General features: G+C 69.2%; 2 protein-coding genes across 5 annotated transcripts; one reads left to right on the top strand and one right to left on the bottom strand.

Moving 5' to 3' along the window:
• Positions 1-249: 249 nt before the first annotated feature.
• Positions 250-2,024, top strand: LOC128149468 (heat shock protein beta-7-like). Its single transcript, XM_052804716.1, has 3 exons — positions 250-391; positions 1,189-1,340; positions 1,806-2,024. The coding sequence occupies exons 1-3, from the start codon at positions 250-252 to the stop codon at positions 1,992-1,994; spliced, it is 483 nt and encodes a 160-aa protein (XP_052660676.1). The 3' UTR covers positions 1,995-2,024.
• Positions 2,025-2,117: 93 nt separating this feature from the next.
• Positions 2,118-14,987, bottom strand: CLCN2 (chloride voltage-gated channel 2). Of its 4 annotated transcripts, XM_052804712.1 has the most exons (24): positions 14,861-14,986; positions 10,029-10,185; positions 9,385-9,516; positions 9,142-9,270; positions 8,544-8,677; positions 8,386-8,463; positions 8,191-8,269; positions 7,465-7,590; positions 7,310-7,394; positions 7,103-7,204; positions 6,932-7,016; positions 6,699-6,854; positions 6,158-6,227; positions 5,860-5,970; positions 5,394-5,607; positions 5,163-5,296; positions 4,889-5,040; positions 4,702-4,807; positions 4,558-4,631; positions 3,985-4,035; positions 3,364-3,402; positions 3,039-3,143; positions 2,879-2,965; positions 2,118-2,787 (listed from the first exon to the last, which is right to left on the bottom strand). In XM_052804712.1, the coding sequence occupies exons 1-24, from the start codon at positions 14,909-14,911 to the stop codon at positions 2,578-2,580; spliced, it is 2,667 nt and encodes an 888-aa protein (XP_052660672.1). In that variant the 5' UTR covers positions 14,912-14,986; the 3' UTR covers positions 2,118-2,577. The 4 variants fall into 4 exon arrangements, with proteins under 4 accessions (XP_052660672.1, XP_052660673.1, XP_052660674.1 ...); XM_052804713.1 differs by lacking the exon at positions 3,985-4,035 and having other exon boundaries at positions 14,861-14,987; XM_052804714.1 differs by lacking the exons at positions 2,118-2,787; positions 2,879-2,965 and having other exon boundaries at positions 4,698-4,807; positions 14,861-14,987.
• Between the last annotated feature and the right edge of the window lie 1,070 nt (positions 14,988-16,057).

The raw sequence follows: 16,057 nt of genomic DNA on the forward strand, positions 1-16,057 counted from the left end.
TTGGGGGTGGGTGGGGAGCATCTCCTCCCTGGGAGGGACTGGGGTGGACGGCAGGCTGGAGGTGGCAGCAACGTGTGTCCCCCCCTCCCTGCCGCAGCCCCGCAGGGTGACGGCGAGGCCTCGGCCCTTATCTCGCATTCCTGGGGCCGGGGTGCCTAATTATGGGCATCTGGCGGTGGCGGTGGCGGTGGCAGGCGGCCGGCCCCCTCCCAGCAGCCGGGGCCTTGGGGGGCGCGGGTGGCAGGCACCATGGCCTCGCTCGGCTCGGCCTCCGCGTACCGCGCCGAGCGCGTTGGCGCCTACGGCCAGGGGCACGGCGAGCCCCGCTTCGAGGGTGACCGGCGGCACGGGCCCTTTGGGGCACGGGCACACGAGGCCTTTGGGTACCCAGGTATCGGGGATGGGGGGGCGGGGGGGTCTCTGCTACCCCAGGGAGGGTCCCTCTCCAAGGGTTATCCGGCTGCTCTGTGCCCGGGCACAGCGTGGGACGCCCTCACAGCACAGACCGGGGGGGCTGGGAGGGGAGCCCCGACTCTGCCCCCCCCGGGTGCCCCATGACTCTCTGGACTGTCTTCTAGCCCTTCCCCCCTGACAAGTCCCTTTGTGCCCCTCCCCACGTCCCCAGTGACCCTGGTCCGTGCTGTCCCCAGGGCCACCGTGTACCCAGCCCCCCCCGTGACCCCCCCCCCCCTCCTTTCTCATGTCCCCCAGACCTTCCTGGCTGCCCTGATGTCCTCAGCCCCCCTGTGCCCCAGAACCTTGGTGTCCCCTGCTAGCCCCCACTTTCCTGTACACCCCCAGAGCCCCCCCCCAGTAACCCCAGTGCCCCTCCCCAAACCATTCCCCCCCAGACTTTCCTGGCCATCCTGTGTCCCCAGCCTCCTGAGCCATTCCTCTGCTGTCCCCAGGTCGTCCAGTGCCCCCAGACCTTCCCAGTGCCCTCGGGTACCCCCAGACCCCTCAGTGCCTCCTGCTACCCCAAGACCCCCCACCCCAGATGACCCAGTACAACCCATACCCCTGGGGCCCCCAGTTCCCCCCCAACGTCCCCAAACCCCCAGTGCCACCTGCTACCCCCAGCCCCCCCTGCCATGTCACCAGGCTCTCCCACACCCCCCCCCAGTGCCCCAGCCCCTGGGCACAGTGCCCCCATGCCCCCGTGCCCGGCAGCCCCCCCGATGCCCGCAGGGTCCTCGGGCACCGTGTGCCCCTGCAGCCTGGGCACCTGGGTGCGCGCCCAGGGTGACACCTACCAGGTGGTGGCCGACGTCAGCCAGTTCGAGCCCTCCGACATCGTGGTGACCACCTCCAACTGCCACGTCGCCATCCAGGCTGAGAAGGTGAGGAACCCCGGGGGGGGCAGCATTTCCCCCCCCGCGCTGCCCTGGCCATGGAGCAATGGGGGGTCCTGGCCCACAGCACCCCCTCCTGTGGGGTGGGTAACTGGGAATGGCCCCTGCTAGCACTGGGGTAACAGGGAACCGTCCTCACTGAGAATGCGGCAACCAGGAACTCCCGCCCCGTTGCATTCTCTGCTGGTGGGGGGCAATTGGGAACAGTCCCTGCTGGCACTGGGGTAACTGGAAATTACCCCACCCCCAAGACTGAGGCAACTGGGAGCTGCTCCCTCCTGGCATTGGGGTAACTGGGAAATGCCCGAGTAACTGGGAACTGCCCTGCTGAACTCCCTGCTGGAGCTGGGGTGACTGGGAGCTGCCCCATCACTAGCACTGGGGTAACTGGGAATGTGCTATGTACCGCCACGCCATGCTGTGCCCCACCACGTCGGCGCTGCCTCCCTGCAGGTGGCTGAGGATGGCACCATCTGCGACACCTTCACCCACAAGTGCCAGCTGCCTGAGGACACGGACCCGCTCTCGGTGAGCTGCACCCTCACCGAGGCCGGCACGCTGGTCATCACCGCCCAGCGCCGTGCCAGCGCCCGCCCCGGTGAGCCCCCGCAGCTGCTGTACCGCAGCGAGGCCACGCTGTGAGCCGGCACCGGGTAAAGAAAGTCTTCTTGCCCCGAGTGATGCCAACCCCGGTGCCGTGGTGAGGCTCAGCCGGTGCCTGCCGGCTGTGCCCCCCCCCAGCCTCCAGCCCCTGAGTGCGCTGGCTCTGTTTATAAAGTCCTTTTATTAAATTAATATAAAAATCTCTGTATTTACATGGGGAGGGGTGCACAGCGGAGAGGAGGCAGGATCCCCCTTCCCAGCCATGAGGTGCTGAGGAGAGGGGCAGTGCCCACCCGTGTCCCCGTGGGCACCCCGACCTGACGCCCCTCTGCCCCCCGTGCCACCCCGAGCAGGGACATTGCCGTGCCCGTGGAGGCAGGGGGGGTGAGGGTGGTGGCCGTGCCGGGGGGCACCTGGGGCTGGGGGAGGGCAGAGGTAGCGAAGTGGGAAGCCCCAAGAGCTGGCAGGGAGGCAGGGGGTACAGGCAGGCTGGGGGGCACCTGGCCAGCCCCCTGCACACGGCGGGGGCAGCGGCACTGGATTGAGGGTGCCCACCCCTATGCCGAGCCCGGTGCGAGTGGGCACAGGGCGGGCATCCCCCGGCACCTGCCGGGGGCCCGTCTCACTGGCCCTTGGGGGTGTCATCATCTTCGTCGTCGCCCCCGGGACCGGCCTCGCGGGGCATAGGGTGGTGCTGGTGGCGGTCCCAGAGCTGGTGCAGGGCGGTGGTGTCGGGCTCGCCGGCGCTGGCGGTGCTGTCGCGGAAGCTGGCGAGCGGCGGGCGCACCTTCACCCCCTTGGCTGTCAGCGAGCCCTCGATGGCCTTGCGCAGCTGCGGGCACCCCAAACCCGTGGGCGGGCGGCTCCGGGTGTTCCCCCCCGTGCCCCTCCAGCCCCCCCAACCCCCCCCCCGCCCCGCTCACCTCCTTGAGGGACACCATGCCCACCAGGCGCCCGATGCTGGTGACGTACGCGTGGTCCAGGCCCAGCAGCGAGAAGATGGTGTGGGTCTGCAGGAAGAGGGGGCTGAGTCGGGGGTCTGGGGGGGGTCCGGGCGGGGATCCGTGGAGGGCGCGGGCGCACCTTGTGCAGCGAGGTGTGCTCCACCAGCTGGAAGGGCGCGGGGTCGATCTTGGCGCTGCTGAAGTCCACCAGCTGGTCCAGCTGCTGCTCCTCCCACTCCAGGATCTGGGGAGGGGGAAGATGCCATGGGGCAGGGTGAGGGGGCACGGCCCCCCAGGGTGCCATCGAAGGCCCCCCACCCCCTCCCTGCACCTAGCGTTATGGGGACATTGGAGTCGTCCGCTCCCTGTCCCCCCCCCGCCCACCTCACACCTCGGCGCCCCGTTGGGATCTCCCGGGTCCCCGTGGGCAGGAGGGTCCCGCCTGCCCCTGCCCACCCCCTCACCTCCGCAGGGGTCATCCTGTCACCCAGCTCCAGCTCCTCCTGCAAAAGAGGAGAGCGTGAGCAGCCCGGCAGGGCAGCGGGCAGCGTGCCCGCACGCCGGCTGCAGGCAGGGCGCCAGCAGGGCACGGGCAGGGAGCGAGCGAGGTCCAGGCAGGGCGTAGCGAGGCTGCAGGCAGCGTGGCGGCGGTGGCCGGGTAGGGTGCAGGCAGCACATGCAGGCAGGGCGCAGGCAGCACGTGGGCGGGTTGCGGGCAGCGTGCAGGTCAGGTAACGTGATTGGTTGAGGGGACCTAGGTCACACCACGATTGGCCAAGGCGGGAGAAGCCGGGCTTGTGATTGGTGGAGGGAACGCAGGCTGTGCCACGATTGGCTGAGAAGAGTGGGGCAAATCCCATGGCCGTGACTGGCCGAGCGGCTCCGCCAGGAAGGTTTGGGATTGGGAGGATGCACACCATGATTGGCTGAGCAGAATCGAGACGGTCTGAGATTGGGTGCACACATGGGCCAAACATGATTGGCCAAGCAGAATTTTGCCAGGCCCCTGATTGGTTCAGAGATCCATGCTGGGCTCTGATTGGCTGAGAGGAGCTGTGCCCAGCCTGCGATTGGCTGCAGCTTACCGCGATGGAAATGCGGACGCGTTTGGCCTTGCGATAGGCCATGCCCTGGGCCTGGCACCAGGTGGGGAGAGACAGCGGTGTTAGGGCATGGCGTGGTGGTGCCATGGGCAGGGGCGGGCAGGGATGGGCAGGGGAGGGAAAGGATGGGCAGGGATGGGAAGGAACAGGCAGGGATGAGCAGGGAAGGGAAAGGACCAGCAGGGATGGGCAGGGAAGGGACAGGAAGGGAAGGGAAGGGATAGGACAGGCAGACATGGGCAGGGATGAGCAGGGGAAGGGATGGGACAGGTAGGGATGGGCAGGGAGGCCAGGCATGGGAAAGGATGGAAGGGGATGGGAAGGGACAGGCAGGATTGAGTGGAAATGGAAAGGGATGGGACAAGAATGGGAAGGGTGGGGCAGGGAGAGAAGGAATGGAAAGCAATGGGCAGGAAGGGGCAGGGATGGGCAGGACTGGGAAGGAGCGCAAAGGGGTGAAAAGGGACGGGAGTGATGGCAAAGGATGGCAGCTGGGAGAAAGGGTCAGGCAGGGATGGGAAGGGGAGGCAGGGATGGGCAGGGATGGGCGCTCACCTCGGTAGGCTCTGCGGCGCTGTTGGCACAGAAGAGGCTCTTGAGGGCAATGCCGGTGTGGTCGGTGGTGCCAGCTGCGGGTGGGGAGGGGGGTGTCAGCGGGGGGGCACAGGGGAGGCCGGGGGGGGCCAGGTGCAGACTCACCTGGGGGGCTCTCGGCTGGGCCACTGGGCACCCGCTTCAGCGCCGGCTTCAGGGGCTTGCGGGGGGCAGTGTGGGTGGGGGCACCCGAGGAGGCCTCCGTGCTGATCTGCGGGGGGACGGGGCGGTGGGGAGATGGCGGCGGGGGCCACCCTGGCCGGGCAACCCCCGAGGTGGCCGCCCCCCTCACCTGGAAGCAGATGCTGGCATCGGAGAGCCGGTGCCCGTCCTCGGCCAGCATCTTCTGCCGCAGGGCCTGGAGCCGGTGCTGGGGGCTGAGCTGGTGGCTGAGCAGGGCCCCCACCTGCGCCCGCTCGATGGAGCCCAGCAGGATCATGGACTCTGCCGGCGGCAGCGAGGGGCCACGTTGGCTCCTGAAGCCCCCTTCGCCATCCCCCCGCTGCCATCCCAGCACGCCCCACGGCCGGGGCGGGCGCTGGCAGAGCCCCCTGCCCCTGTCTCACCAGCCGACTCCACCAGCGGCAGGCTCTTCATCTTGGTGCTGTGCAGGACGTGCTGCAGGTCCCGGTACTTGCAGTTGAGGGTGACGTAGCGGATGTCCCGCACCATGATGTCCTCCACCCGCACGTTGTATTTCCTGCCCAGGGAGGGTAACAGTGACCTCAGAGTAATGCCACCCCCTCTCCTTGTGCCTGGTGAGGGGCTTGGGGACAGGGAAGGGGACACACACTCACTCGTGGTGGCCCCAGCCCAGCTCAGGGAGGTAGGGCAGCTTCTTGATGCGGATGATGCTGTCGTAGAGGGAGGGCTGGAGGCTCTGGGCCACGGCGTTGGCCAGGATGACGGCAATCATGACAGGCAGGATGTGCGAGATCTGCCCCGTCAGCTCGAAGACGATGACGGCCGTGGACACCGTGTGGGTGACGGCACCTGACAGTGCGGCTGCCCCTGTGCCCGTCCCCGGGAGACATGGGGGCGGCTGTCAGGTGCTGCCTGCCAGCCTGGGTCCCCACCCCAGGTCCCCACCCCTAGGGCATCCACCACACCCAGAGCCCTTGGGACCTCCCGGGGACATCCCCAGTGGTGGTGTCACCCCCCGTCCCTGGGAACACCACTTCAGCCCTGGGGAACCCACCCGCCCCTTTGGGGCATCTCCAAGTGATGCCCACCATGGTGTCCCCGTGCCGGCCCGGTGCTTACCCACCACGGCGTAGCCCCCCGGCACGATGCGGTAGGTGTTGCTGTCGGTGTGGATGCCATCAGGGAACCAGGCTGCCATGCTTTCCCCCACCAGGCGCCCGAAGGCTGCCCCTGCCCGCAGAGAGGGGCTGAGAGTGGGCACGGGGGCTCTCCTGGCACCCGACCCAGCCTTGTGCCCTCTCCTCTGCCCCGGCGCTGCCAGGGAAGGGGACACCTCGGGATGCCCATGCGTGCCTCAGCATAGGCTGGCAGGCAGCTCCCTCCTCCTGCCATGCCCTTGCGGGGTACAGGCCCTCACCGATGACGAAGACAGGCATGAAGGCTCCGCAAGGCACTGGGATGGTGGTGGCCAGGGCCGACATCCAGAACTGAGTGGGAGATGCAGGCACCTGTTACTTGCTCCCCCCGGCCCAGCCCTGCCTCCTGCCCCTGCCGTGCCCCACAGCCGGCTGCGGTGGAGCAGCACACGGGTACCACACCGTGCCGTGGGGCAGCCCTGCTCCTCCCAGGGGCACCCTGCCAGCACCTCCCTGGTGCCATCTGGGAGCAGCCAGCCAGCACCTCCCTGGTGGCACCTGGCCAGGACCTCCCTGGTGGCACCGGGGGGCACCCTGCCAGCACCTCCTGCTGGCACCTTGGTGGGCTCCCAGCCAAGATCTCTTTGACGGCATGTCGGCAGCACCCAGCCAACACCTCGGTGGCCTCTGGGAGCAGCCACCCAGTGCCTCCCGGTACCACCTTGCTGGCAAGCACCCGGCACCTCCCCGGTGGCATCCAGGAGCCCCTCCCCAGAGCCTCCTGCTGGCACCCTGGGGCTGACAGGGGCAGGAGGCACCCACCTTCATGAGGATGAAGACGACAAGGGTGACGAAGACGTTGGAGCGGGGGTGGCGCCAGGCCTCCAGGATGCCCAAGTACTCAAACTCATCGCTGAGCCCCTGCTTGGCCCACGTCTGGTTGTCGAAGAGTGTCACCAGGGTATCCTTCTGGGTGAGCTGGTGATGGGCAGGGGTCAGCTGGGGCTGGCGGTGGCCCCGGGATGGGGACTGGTGTGCCACCCCATGGCGGGTACCTGGCCAGCCATGAACTGTCCGAAGCCGGGCGGGAAGGTCAGCGTGGAGATGAGCAGCGTCACCAGGGCAGGGAAGAGCAGGCGCCTGGCGGGGTGGCACAGGGTGGGAGAGGTGACGTTGGTGCAGCCCCAGCTCCGCCGCCCCGGTCCCGGGAACCGCTGGGCACCTACTTCTTCATGAGAAAGCGGTTGATGGTCTTCTGGCGGCGCATGAACTGCACGATCTTGCGGTTGAGGTAGACGAAGAGCGCGCCCCCGAAGCCGCTGGCGATCCTGGGCAGAGGCAAGGGATGAGCACCCACGTGTCCTGCTGCCACCGCCATCACCACCGCTGCCACCCCGGGGCCATGGGACGGGCGCCGGGGTGGCCGCACTCACCCGATGACGGCGAAGGCGGGCAGCTCCTGCAGGTCAAAGGGGAAGTCGAGGCGGAAGCGGGTTTTGAACAGCGCTGTGATCGTCTCTGGGGGACGGCAGGGGTCAGGGGGGCTGGGTGGGGGGACCCCTGTGCCTCCCCCCCACCCCGGAGGTACCTTCGTCCTTGTTCCAGACGGCGAGGACGCGGAAGATGAAGGCGCTGAAGGTGGCAGCGAAGAAGCCGCGCCAGTAGTTGCGGACGGCGAAGAAGGTGGAGGTGACCTCGATGCTGAAGAGGACGCCTGGCACCGGGGGGAAGCGCACGAGGGAGGCGGCGAAACCCGGGTGGGTCCCTGGCGCCTGGCATGCTTCCCGCCCCGAGCCCACGCTCGTGCATGGCCCGCAGGGGTCCAGCCGGCCCCATGGCCACGCTATGGGGCGGTTCAAGGGCTTCCCTGGCAAAATGTGTGACCGGTCCCCGGCTGGCCACAGCAGGCATGGCAGAGCAGCAGTCGGCGCGAGCAAGAGGGTAGCATGGGGACGTGAGCAATGACGTTGGCGCTGGGGTTGGGGGGGGCGGCACGCAGACAGACGGACAGACAGATGGGGCAGCGCAGCAGGCAGAGGGCAAGGAAAGAGTTAGACACGTCACCAACCTACGGGCAGGGCTCAGCGGGGCCGGAGCAGGGAGCTCCCTGGAGCGCAGGGCGGCAGGGGAGAGGACGAGAGCAGACGTTACACCTCCGAGAGGATGGTGCCCGCTCCTCCCTTCCTCCTCCCCGCCGAGCAGCACTGCCCTTTCCCATGCCAGCCGTCCTGGGGGTCCTGTTTGCCTCGCCGGGCAGACCCCGGTGCCCGGGTGGGAGGTGCGTGGGGGTGCGGGGGGCCCAGGGTGACCCTACCTCCGATGGGGGCGGCGAAGCAGCAGCCGACACCAACGGCGCAGGCGGCCGCCAGCATTTCGATGTTCCTTGCCTCGTTCTGCAGGCGAGCCGGGGGTGAGTGGGCACTGCCCCCCCCACCCCCCGCCCCGGGTGCTGCCAAACCTGCTGGGGGGCACAGGCGGAGCCCCACCGGGGCCAGCCCACCCTGCTTACCTCGTAGATGCCCCCGAAGAGGGAGAGGAAGCGGCTGAGCAGGGCTGCGCACATGCTGGCGATGTGGACGAAGGGACCCTGCCGGGGACAGTGGCGGGGCTGAGGACGGTGCCCCCCCCACCACCCTCTGCCCTCCCTGCCCCGGGCACTGCCCTCACCTCCTTGCCCAGGGGCATGCCGCTGCCCAGGGCGCACGTCAGCCCGATCACCTTGGCCACAAAGGTCTTGAGGGTGAGGTACTCCTTCAGCACGACGCCCCGCAGGATGGTCTTCATCTCAGGGATCCCTGAGCCTGGCACCGCAGGGAGAGCCTTGACCCACAGCCATGGAGGGGGAACACTGGGGACCCCCTGCCCCCTAGTTCTGGAGGAAATCCTTGGTGCTCTGACACACCCCACTGCCATAGGGAGACCCCAGAGACGCCTCTCGCCACAGTACAGTTGGCAGGAACAGCCCCATGGCCATGTAGGGACAACCCATAGCCCTGCAGGGACCCCAATCCCATAGCCCCCAGGAGACCCTCTGAAGGCTAGCCCATAGCCATAGGAAGACCCCTAAGACCCCCCAGACCCAAAGCTTGGGAGGTCATCCACCCCACAGCCCCCAGGAAACCCTCTGAAGACCAGTCCATAGCCCTTGGAAGACCTCCAGGACTCTCAACCCCATAGCCCAGGAGGACACCCAGGCAGCTCCCAACCCACAGTCCATGGAGGGGACACCCCGTTAGGGTGCAGGCAGCCCCCCACGGTACCCTACCCACGGCCTGGGGGGCAAGGATCTGGGTGAAGCCGGCCGAGAAGGTGATGAGCACGGTGGGGTAGGTGACCCAGGCCAGGTACTGCAGCAGCACGTTGGTGTCCAGGCCCCCGTACATCCACTTCTGGGCTGTGGGCACAGCCGGCCAGGCGGGTCACGGGTGGCAAGGGGCATGGCACGGCCCTGCGGCATGGCCATCCCATGCCCCGCCAGGGCCCCAGGAACCCACCAACGCCCGCTCACCTTGGAGGCAGGTGGCGATGGCAAAGTCCATGGCCCAGCTGACCAGCGCCATGACCAGCCCCAGGAGGATGAGGAAGACCCAGTCTTCGCCCACCTTGGAGATGAGGAACCGCTGGCACTGCAAGGCACAGACTGCGGGCACAAGGGCAGGCTCAGGGCCGGGCACCCCGCGAATGGGCATGCCGGGGCGGCAGGGCCAGGCTGGCAGGTACACAAGCCCTCACAACCGGTGGCACCGACCCAGCACCACAGGCACCGTCCGGTGCGGGAGCACCACCGTGCCCAGCCGTCACAGCCATACCACAACCACCGGCGGGCAGGATCGGCGGGCTCCGGCTGTGCACAGCCGCACATGGTGCCGCCAGGCACGCACCTCCCACCAGCACGGCCCCCCTGGCACGGCCCCAGGCAGAGGCGCTGGGGGCCTCCGGACCCTGCGGCGTGCCCGGCTATTTTAGGCCATTGTGTCCCCGCTGCCCGGCGGGCAGGTGGCATTGTCCTCGGCGCCGGTGTCCCATGACAGCCGGAGAAACCCTACCCGCCGCCACCGTGGCAGGGTGGGCAGCCGTGCCTAGACCAGGTGCTGCCATGGGGCTGTGCCCACCGGTGTCCCCCCCCATGGCCCTATCCCCTGTGGCCCTTACCGCGGCAGGGGGCACAGCGGCCCTGGGTGTACTCCAGCAGCTCGGAGGGGCGGCGGGGCCGGGGGGTGTCCCCCTCCCCGTGCCCCTGCTGCAGCCGCAGCCGGGCCGCCTCGTCCTTGGCGAAGGTGCCCAAGTCCTGGGTGTAGCGCCCATACATCTGGGGGAGAAGGAGCGGGGGGGCGTCACGGGGGGGCTGGCACCCCGGCTCTCACGCCCAAGTGGGGAAACTGAGGCAGGGGAGCAGCGGGCGCACTGGTATGGCCTCCCAGCACTGGGGGGGTGCCAGGTGAGGGGACAGGCGGCCACGGTGCTCCCAGGGGAAGGGGCAGCGGTGCTTCTGGGTGCCAGCTGGGGTGTCAGAAGAGGCTGGGCAGATAAGGATCGCGGGGATCGATGGACATCATTATGCCCACGTGCCCTGTGCAGGCAGCTGGCACCACCGGTACCAGTCCCCAGCCCTACCCATGTGCTTCAGGCACCAGGCTGGCCTGGTTGAAGGTGGGGAAGGGCCTCTGGCAATGGGAGCACGGCCAGTCTGGCTGGGAAACTCTCTGAGGGCTGGTATTGGGGTTGTGCTGGTGCTCTGCAGGCGCCTTCCCTCAGCATCACTAAAAGCAGGGCTGGGATGTTCCCCCCTGGGAGGCAGCCTCAGCAGACCACACATGACATGAGCTGGCTGGTCTCAGCCAGCAGCAGGGAGGCAGGAGGGCAGTGAGGGGCAAGACATACCCCCAGTCCCGGGGGAGAGGGGGACACGGCATCAGGCACAGGGTGGTCCCTGGGCTATGAGGAGGGGGTTTGGGGAGCAAGGGGATGCAAGCGGCTCTGTGCCTCCTCCTCAGCTGCCTCCTGCCTGGCCGTGGCACGTGGCCTGGCCCTGGCAGGGAGGTGGCCCTGGCAGTGCCCCCCATGCCGGCCAGGAGCTCTTTGTGCCCGTCCTCCCCGCCGAGCCGGGGGCATTTGTCCCGCGCTGGCGGGCACTGCCAAGGACTCGGTTGCTTGGTTTCCGCCTCGCTCCCCCCGGCACGACCTGAATGCCAAGTGCCAGAGGTTGGCCCGGCACAAAGGGAGGCTTCAGGGCCGCGGAGGCCCTGCCAGGCTCCCACGTCGGGGCGACGTGAGCCCCATGCCGATGGCGTGCCCACCCGCCGTGCCGTGCCAGCACAGCACGTGGCTGCCCAGCCGGGGCGCAGCCGCCCTCCTCCGTGGCACGGCCCGTGCCGGCGCCCGGCAGAGGGGTAACGCCACGGGTGGGCACCACGCTTGGCACGTGGGCAGCCCAGCCCTGGCTGCCGGCAGCGGTGCCCGTCCCGGGTGCCTGGGTCCCGTTCACACCCCCCTGGCCTGCTGGCATGTGCCAGCTCCCCGTGGGGATGGCATGAAGGTGCATTTCTCACGGGGCATCGCTCCTGCCCAGGTCCCTTTGGCAGGGAGCAGAAAGCAGCCAGAGCGGCGCCGGATGGATTCGCTGCTGTCTAATACCTGGGTTGTGCTCGGCAGCGGGAGGGAGGGTGGGGAGGCAGGCGGGGGGGTGGGGGCACATTCATTTCCATTGCTGACCCTTTCCTGGCATGGCTTTTCCCCCAAACTCCTGCTCAGCACGGGCTCGGTGGCTCCTCGCCCTATGGAAACGTGCCGGGGGGAAGGCACACGCCAGGCGGAGATGCCGGCACAGCCACCTCGGGGGGGGGCCGGATCTAGCATCGGCTGCCAGAGGAGGACCCCGGCCCCGCACGGGGCCCTGTGTTCAAAGGCTCCCTTCGGGCGAAGCTTGTTTCCTCTGGAAGACGAAACGGGCCGGCACCCCGAGGAGCGCTGTCACCCTGCCAAACGCCCGCCTCCCCCGGCCCCACTGCCGCCCCACAGCCGGCCCCGGCTGGGATGGGGGCACCCCCAGGCTGAGTGCCCCCCAAACCAGCTCTGTGCCCACCTCCTGGGGCCGTGCCGGGGGCTGCCACGCTGCCCCCCCAGGTGTTGGGGCACCCAGCAGGATGCCCAGCCCCAGGGGGTCCAGCCTGGTTGTGGGGGGGGAGGATTTTCCTCTCCCCCCTTCCCCTCGTTTGCAGCCAACCCCACCTGCAACAGCAGGGATGCAAGCGAAGGGGTCGTGCCACCCCGCTGCCACCTGTCACCCCGTGCCACCCCTCTGCCCCGTGCCACGGCCCCGCAGGTAGGACATGGGACCCCGGGGGTGCCCCATGCCGGGCAGCCACAGCTGCCGTGCTGGCAGCCCTGGCACGGCTGTGGGGCCGTGGTGAAGGCCAGTGGTGGGCTCTCTCCTTCCTCCTCTTCCTCCTCCTCCTCCTCCCGCTCGAGTTATTTTTCCACAAAGGCCTTTTGAAACACAAACAGCCCCGGGACTCCGGCCTCCGCCGCGAAGCAGCTGAACAATCACAGTGCCGGGCGGGCAGGGAGCGGGCACGGGGCGGGGGGGGGGGGCTGGTGGGGGGGGCACCCGGGGACACGGGCGCGGGCCAAGGCCGCTATGTCGGCCTCGCTCCTGCGGGCACCGGCCGTGCCGCAGCCCCCCAAGCAGTGCCAGCCCACGGTGCCCGCTGCATCCGGGCGATGCTGCGCCTGCGGCGGGTGCTGGCATCTGGTGCTGCCGTGTCCCCGTGCCACCCTGTCCCATAGCGCTGCGCTTGCTTGGCAGCGGTGCCCACCTCCACATGGCCGATGCCAGCCAACCTTCCCCCCAAACCGTGATGCTGGGGGGGGGATATTTAAAGGCGGGGGGTCCCCCAGGCCTGCAGCGGGCAGGCGGGGACCGGGGGGTGTTGTGTCACGCTGCCCGTCTTAGCCGGGCTCTAATCGCCCTGAGCAGCTCCGCAGTGAACAAGGGCAGTTTGTCAAGCTTAATCCCCCCTCCCCCGGGGGCCCTTTGCTCCCCACCTCGGCAGCCTGGCATGCGGGGGGCACCGGGGCTGGCACGCACCCCGGCACCCTTGGCATGGCCTGGGGGTCCTCACGGGCACCTGCCCAGCATGGGGTCCCCAGGGAGGGACGCCATGGCCTGGGGAGACCTTCAGGGCTGGGGCTGTGCCAGCCCCCAGTGGCACCATGGCCATGGCACCCCGGGGCTGGTGAAATCTGCGGGGGGTAAGGACGTGGCGTGGGGACCGGGCTCTTTGGGCATGGCTGGGCACAGCCGGGCACAGCCCTGCAGCGTGGCTGTGATGCCCCGGCTGTGGGCACGGGCAGCAAGAGCTGTCTCGCCGGGGCTGTCCCCAGGGCTGTCCCCAGGGCAGTCTGGCTCGGACCAGCCCGTAACAGGCTCCAGCTGGATCCTGACCCTCCTGGCAAGTGCAGGCAGGAGCTGGTGGTGGCTCAGATGCACTGGGGAGGGCCGGGCACCCCTCCTGCCCAGCATGCGCCCAGGTGGCTCCCGAAAGCCAGGCGTGAGGCTGTGGGACAGGAGCCCGCACCCAGCCTCACCCACGAGCCCCAGGCGGTTTCCCGAGCCTCGCCACAGCCCAGAGGCCATGGGGATGGGCGCCCTGGGGTGCCCAGGGCACGGGTGCTACCCCGCCCGGAGGAAAGGAGGGCAAAGTCTGCCGGCACCACGCAAGGCTGCCCCGATGCCAGCCCAGTGTGCCTCTCCCCTCCCATGCTGCCCGCAGGCTCCTCTGTCCCGCAGTGCCCAGCTGGGCTGGCCTCTCTGTGCAGCCCCCGTGGACACAGCGCTGGGGGGGACAGTCCGGCGCTGGGGGGTGGGGGGAAGAGGCACCCCCACGGCTCGCATCGGACGGTGCTGCGCACCCCTGCTTGTGCCCCTGGCTGCTCCCTCGCTCAGCCCTGCCAAGGAGGCACCACGGGGGCGATAAGATCGTGGAGATGCTGGCACAGTCAGGGCTCCCATGGCCAGCCAGTGCCCCACAGCCACCCAACAGCGACGGAGAAGGGGCAGCTTGGGGTGGGCACTGAGGGGAACCCCCAGACAAGGGCTTTGGGTGCTTGGAAAGGCAATGGGAAGGGTGCCTGGTGCAGCAGTACCCTGACACTGTCCCGTGCCCACGCGCCGGGTGGGCAAGCCTCAGCAGGGCCGGCCCCGCTCGCAGCAACCAGCTCAGGCTCTCGGCAAACTCGGGCAGCCGTGGGCACGGGTAGCCTGCAGCAGCTCAGCCCCCCGCTTCCCTGCCCACCTCCCCAGCCCTGCCTGTCTGAATGCCCTTGCCGGGGCAAAGTACCCATTTGCTAAGCCACCCTGGGCACCACCCCAACCAGAGGCCAGGGAGAAGCACCTTTGCCTGAGATGTCCGAGGGCCGTGGGCAGCCGAGGGGCCGTGGGCACAGCGGGGAGGGAGGACACCTCCGGGACAGTCGGGCGCCTGGGTGCCAGCAGGGAGGCCTCTGAGGGGAAGGCTTCGTAAACATGGGGCTAAGGTTGCAGGCAGGGGAGATACACTATCTTGGGGGCAGAGGGCCGGGGACACGCAGCGCGGGGGGTGAAATGTGCCCGAGCGATGCCTCTGGGAGCACCCACGGGGTGGGCATCACCCCGCCAGTGATGAGGGGTTTTGGGGGAGGGAGGGATGAGGTGTGCGCAAAAGTCCTGCCCCTGGGGTGGGGGCTCGGTCGAGCTCCTCCACCTCCGGGGGGGCCGGGGGGTGGCCCCCCTGCCCCAGCACCCTGCCCAGCCGCAGCCCGGAGACGGCACCTCAAACCGGGCACCGCGGAGCTCATTGGCGCTGCCACCCTGAGCGGGGCAGCACCCCCAAACCGCCCAACTCCCCCCAGGGCGTGCCGCCGCGCCCCGCTGCGCCCAGTGCCCCCCACTCCCGGTGTCCTCCGGTGCCCCCCCCCTTCCCGTGCCCGCTGCCGGCCGCACTCACCAGGGTCTGCTCATACTGCAGCGCCCGCTGCGCCTCGCTCTCGGAGGCCATGGTGCCGCCGCTCCTGGCCGTGCCGGTGCCGGTGCCGGTGCCCGCGGCGGCGGCGGCTCCTCCCGGGCCGTGCGGGGCGGGCCCGGGGCACTGCCCGGGGGAGGGACCGGCCGCGCTCCGCCTCCACCGGCAGCGCCCGGCACCGGCAGCCAGCGCCGAGCACCCAGCGCCGGGCGAGGGGCAGGGGGAGCCCGGCCGAGGGGGCTCTGCCCTGCAGCGGGGTCCCTTGCACCCGTGGGCTTTGCCCACAGGTTTCCCCGCTGGGGATGGCACCCGTGGGCAGGCAGCCGGTGGGTGCAGGTGGCGCGGGGTGACCGGGGGTACAGCTCCCGGTGAGACACATTGCTCCCTCTTCCCGCGGGCACAAGGGGCTGGCGTGGGGCTGGCACTGCCACTGGTCCCTGCTTCCCCGTGGTTTTTCACCTGCTTCCCCGTGGTTTTTCACCGGTGGGATGTGGGCAGCGGGGCAGGGAGGACCGTGCTGAGGGCACTGCGGGCAGCCAGCCGCCAGGCTCATGGCCGTGCCTGGCTGGGGGTCAGATCTGGGGGGCGGAGTGCCGCCTCGGCACTGTGGGGGCTCATCAGAAGGACCCCAAAGCTGGCAGGGAGCTCATCCTTACCGTGGTGCCACTCAGCATCCCAGGACTGCCAGACCCAGGGAAGGAAGGTGGGCTCCACTCTTCGCTGCCGAACCCGCTGGGCAGCGGCGGCTCAACCCTCTCCAGAAGGGCACACGGGCAGAGCTTGGCACCGGCAATCCTCGGGCAAGATGCTCTGGCATGGCAGGTTGGCTGCTGGGACCCCGGTCTCAATGCTGCCACAGGCTCAGGAGCAGCCGGGGCAGCCGGCAGGGCCGAGCTCGCCCTGCTCCCCAGGGCACCGCATGGCACCTTTGTGGCAAGAACTGGGCGCGGGGAAAGAAAGAGCTGTGGCACTATCGGGCTGGTGCTGCGGGACCAGGAACGGGCTAGTTCTCACCGCCTGGGTGCCACCCTCCAGTTTGACGTTGACACCCCCAAGGGTGGGTGATGATGGCCGGGCTGGGGGCTGGGATATGCCCTGCGCCAGCCTGGGAGGGTTCATCGCCGGACATGAACCAGTTTGAGGCAGGGAGGTGATAAAATGGGCTGCCTGCTCATTGTGTCC

Source organism: Harpia harpyja, chromosome 12 (assembly GCF_026419915.1).
Source record: "Harpia harpyja isolate bHarHar1 chromosome 12, bHarHar1 primary haplotype, whole genome shotgun sequence".
Lineage (NCBI taxonomy): Eukaryota > Metazoa > Chordata > Aves > Accipitriformes > Accipitridae > Harpia > Harpia harpyja.

Bases quoted from the DNA above. Each gene is read 5' to 3' on its own strand.
- LOC128149468 (XM_052804716.1), top strand. From the start codon at position 250: ATGGCCTCGCTCGGCTCGGCCTCCGCGTACCGCGCCGAGCGCGTTGGC. The intron at 392-1,188 runs GTATCGGGGATG...CGATGCCCGCAG, and splicing joins CGAGGCCTTTGGGTACCCAG to GGTCCTCGGGCACCGTGTGC. The intron at 1,341-1,805 runs GTGAGGAACCCC...GCCTCCCTGCAG, and splicing joins TCGCCATCCAGGCTGAGAAG to GTGGCTGAGGATGGCACCAT.
- CLCN2 (XM_052804712.1), bottom strand. From the start codon at position 14,911: ATGGCCTCCGAGAGCGAGGCGCAGCGGGCGCTGCAGTATGAGCAGACC. The intron at 5,971-6,157 runs GTGAGGGCCTGT...CTCTGCGGGCAG, and splicing joins CATGCCTGTCTTCGTCATCG to GGGCAGCCTTCGGGCGCCTG. The intron at 5,297-5,393 runs GTGAGTGTGTGT...CTCCCTGGGCAG, and splicing joins CTGGGCTGGGGCCACCACGA to GAAATACAACGTGCGGGTGG.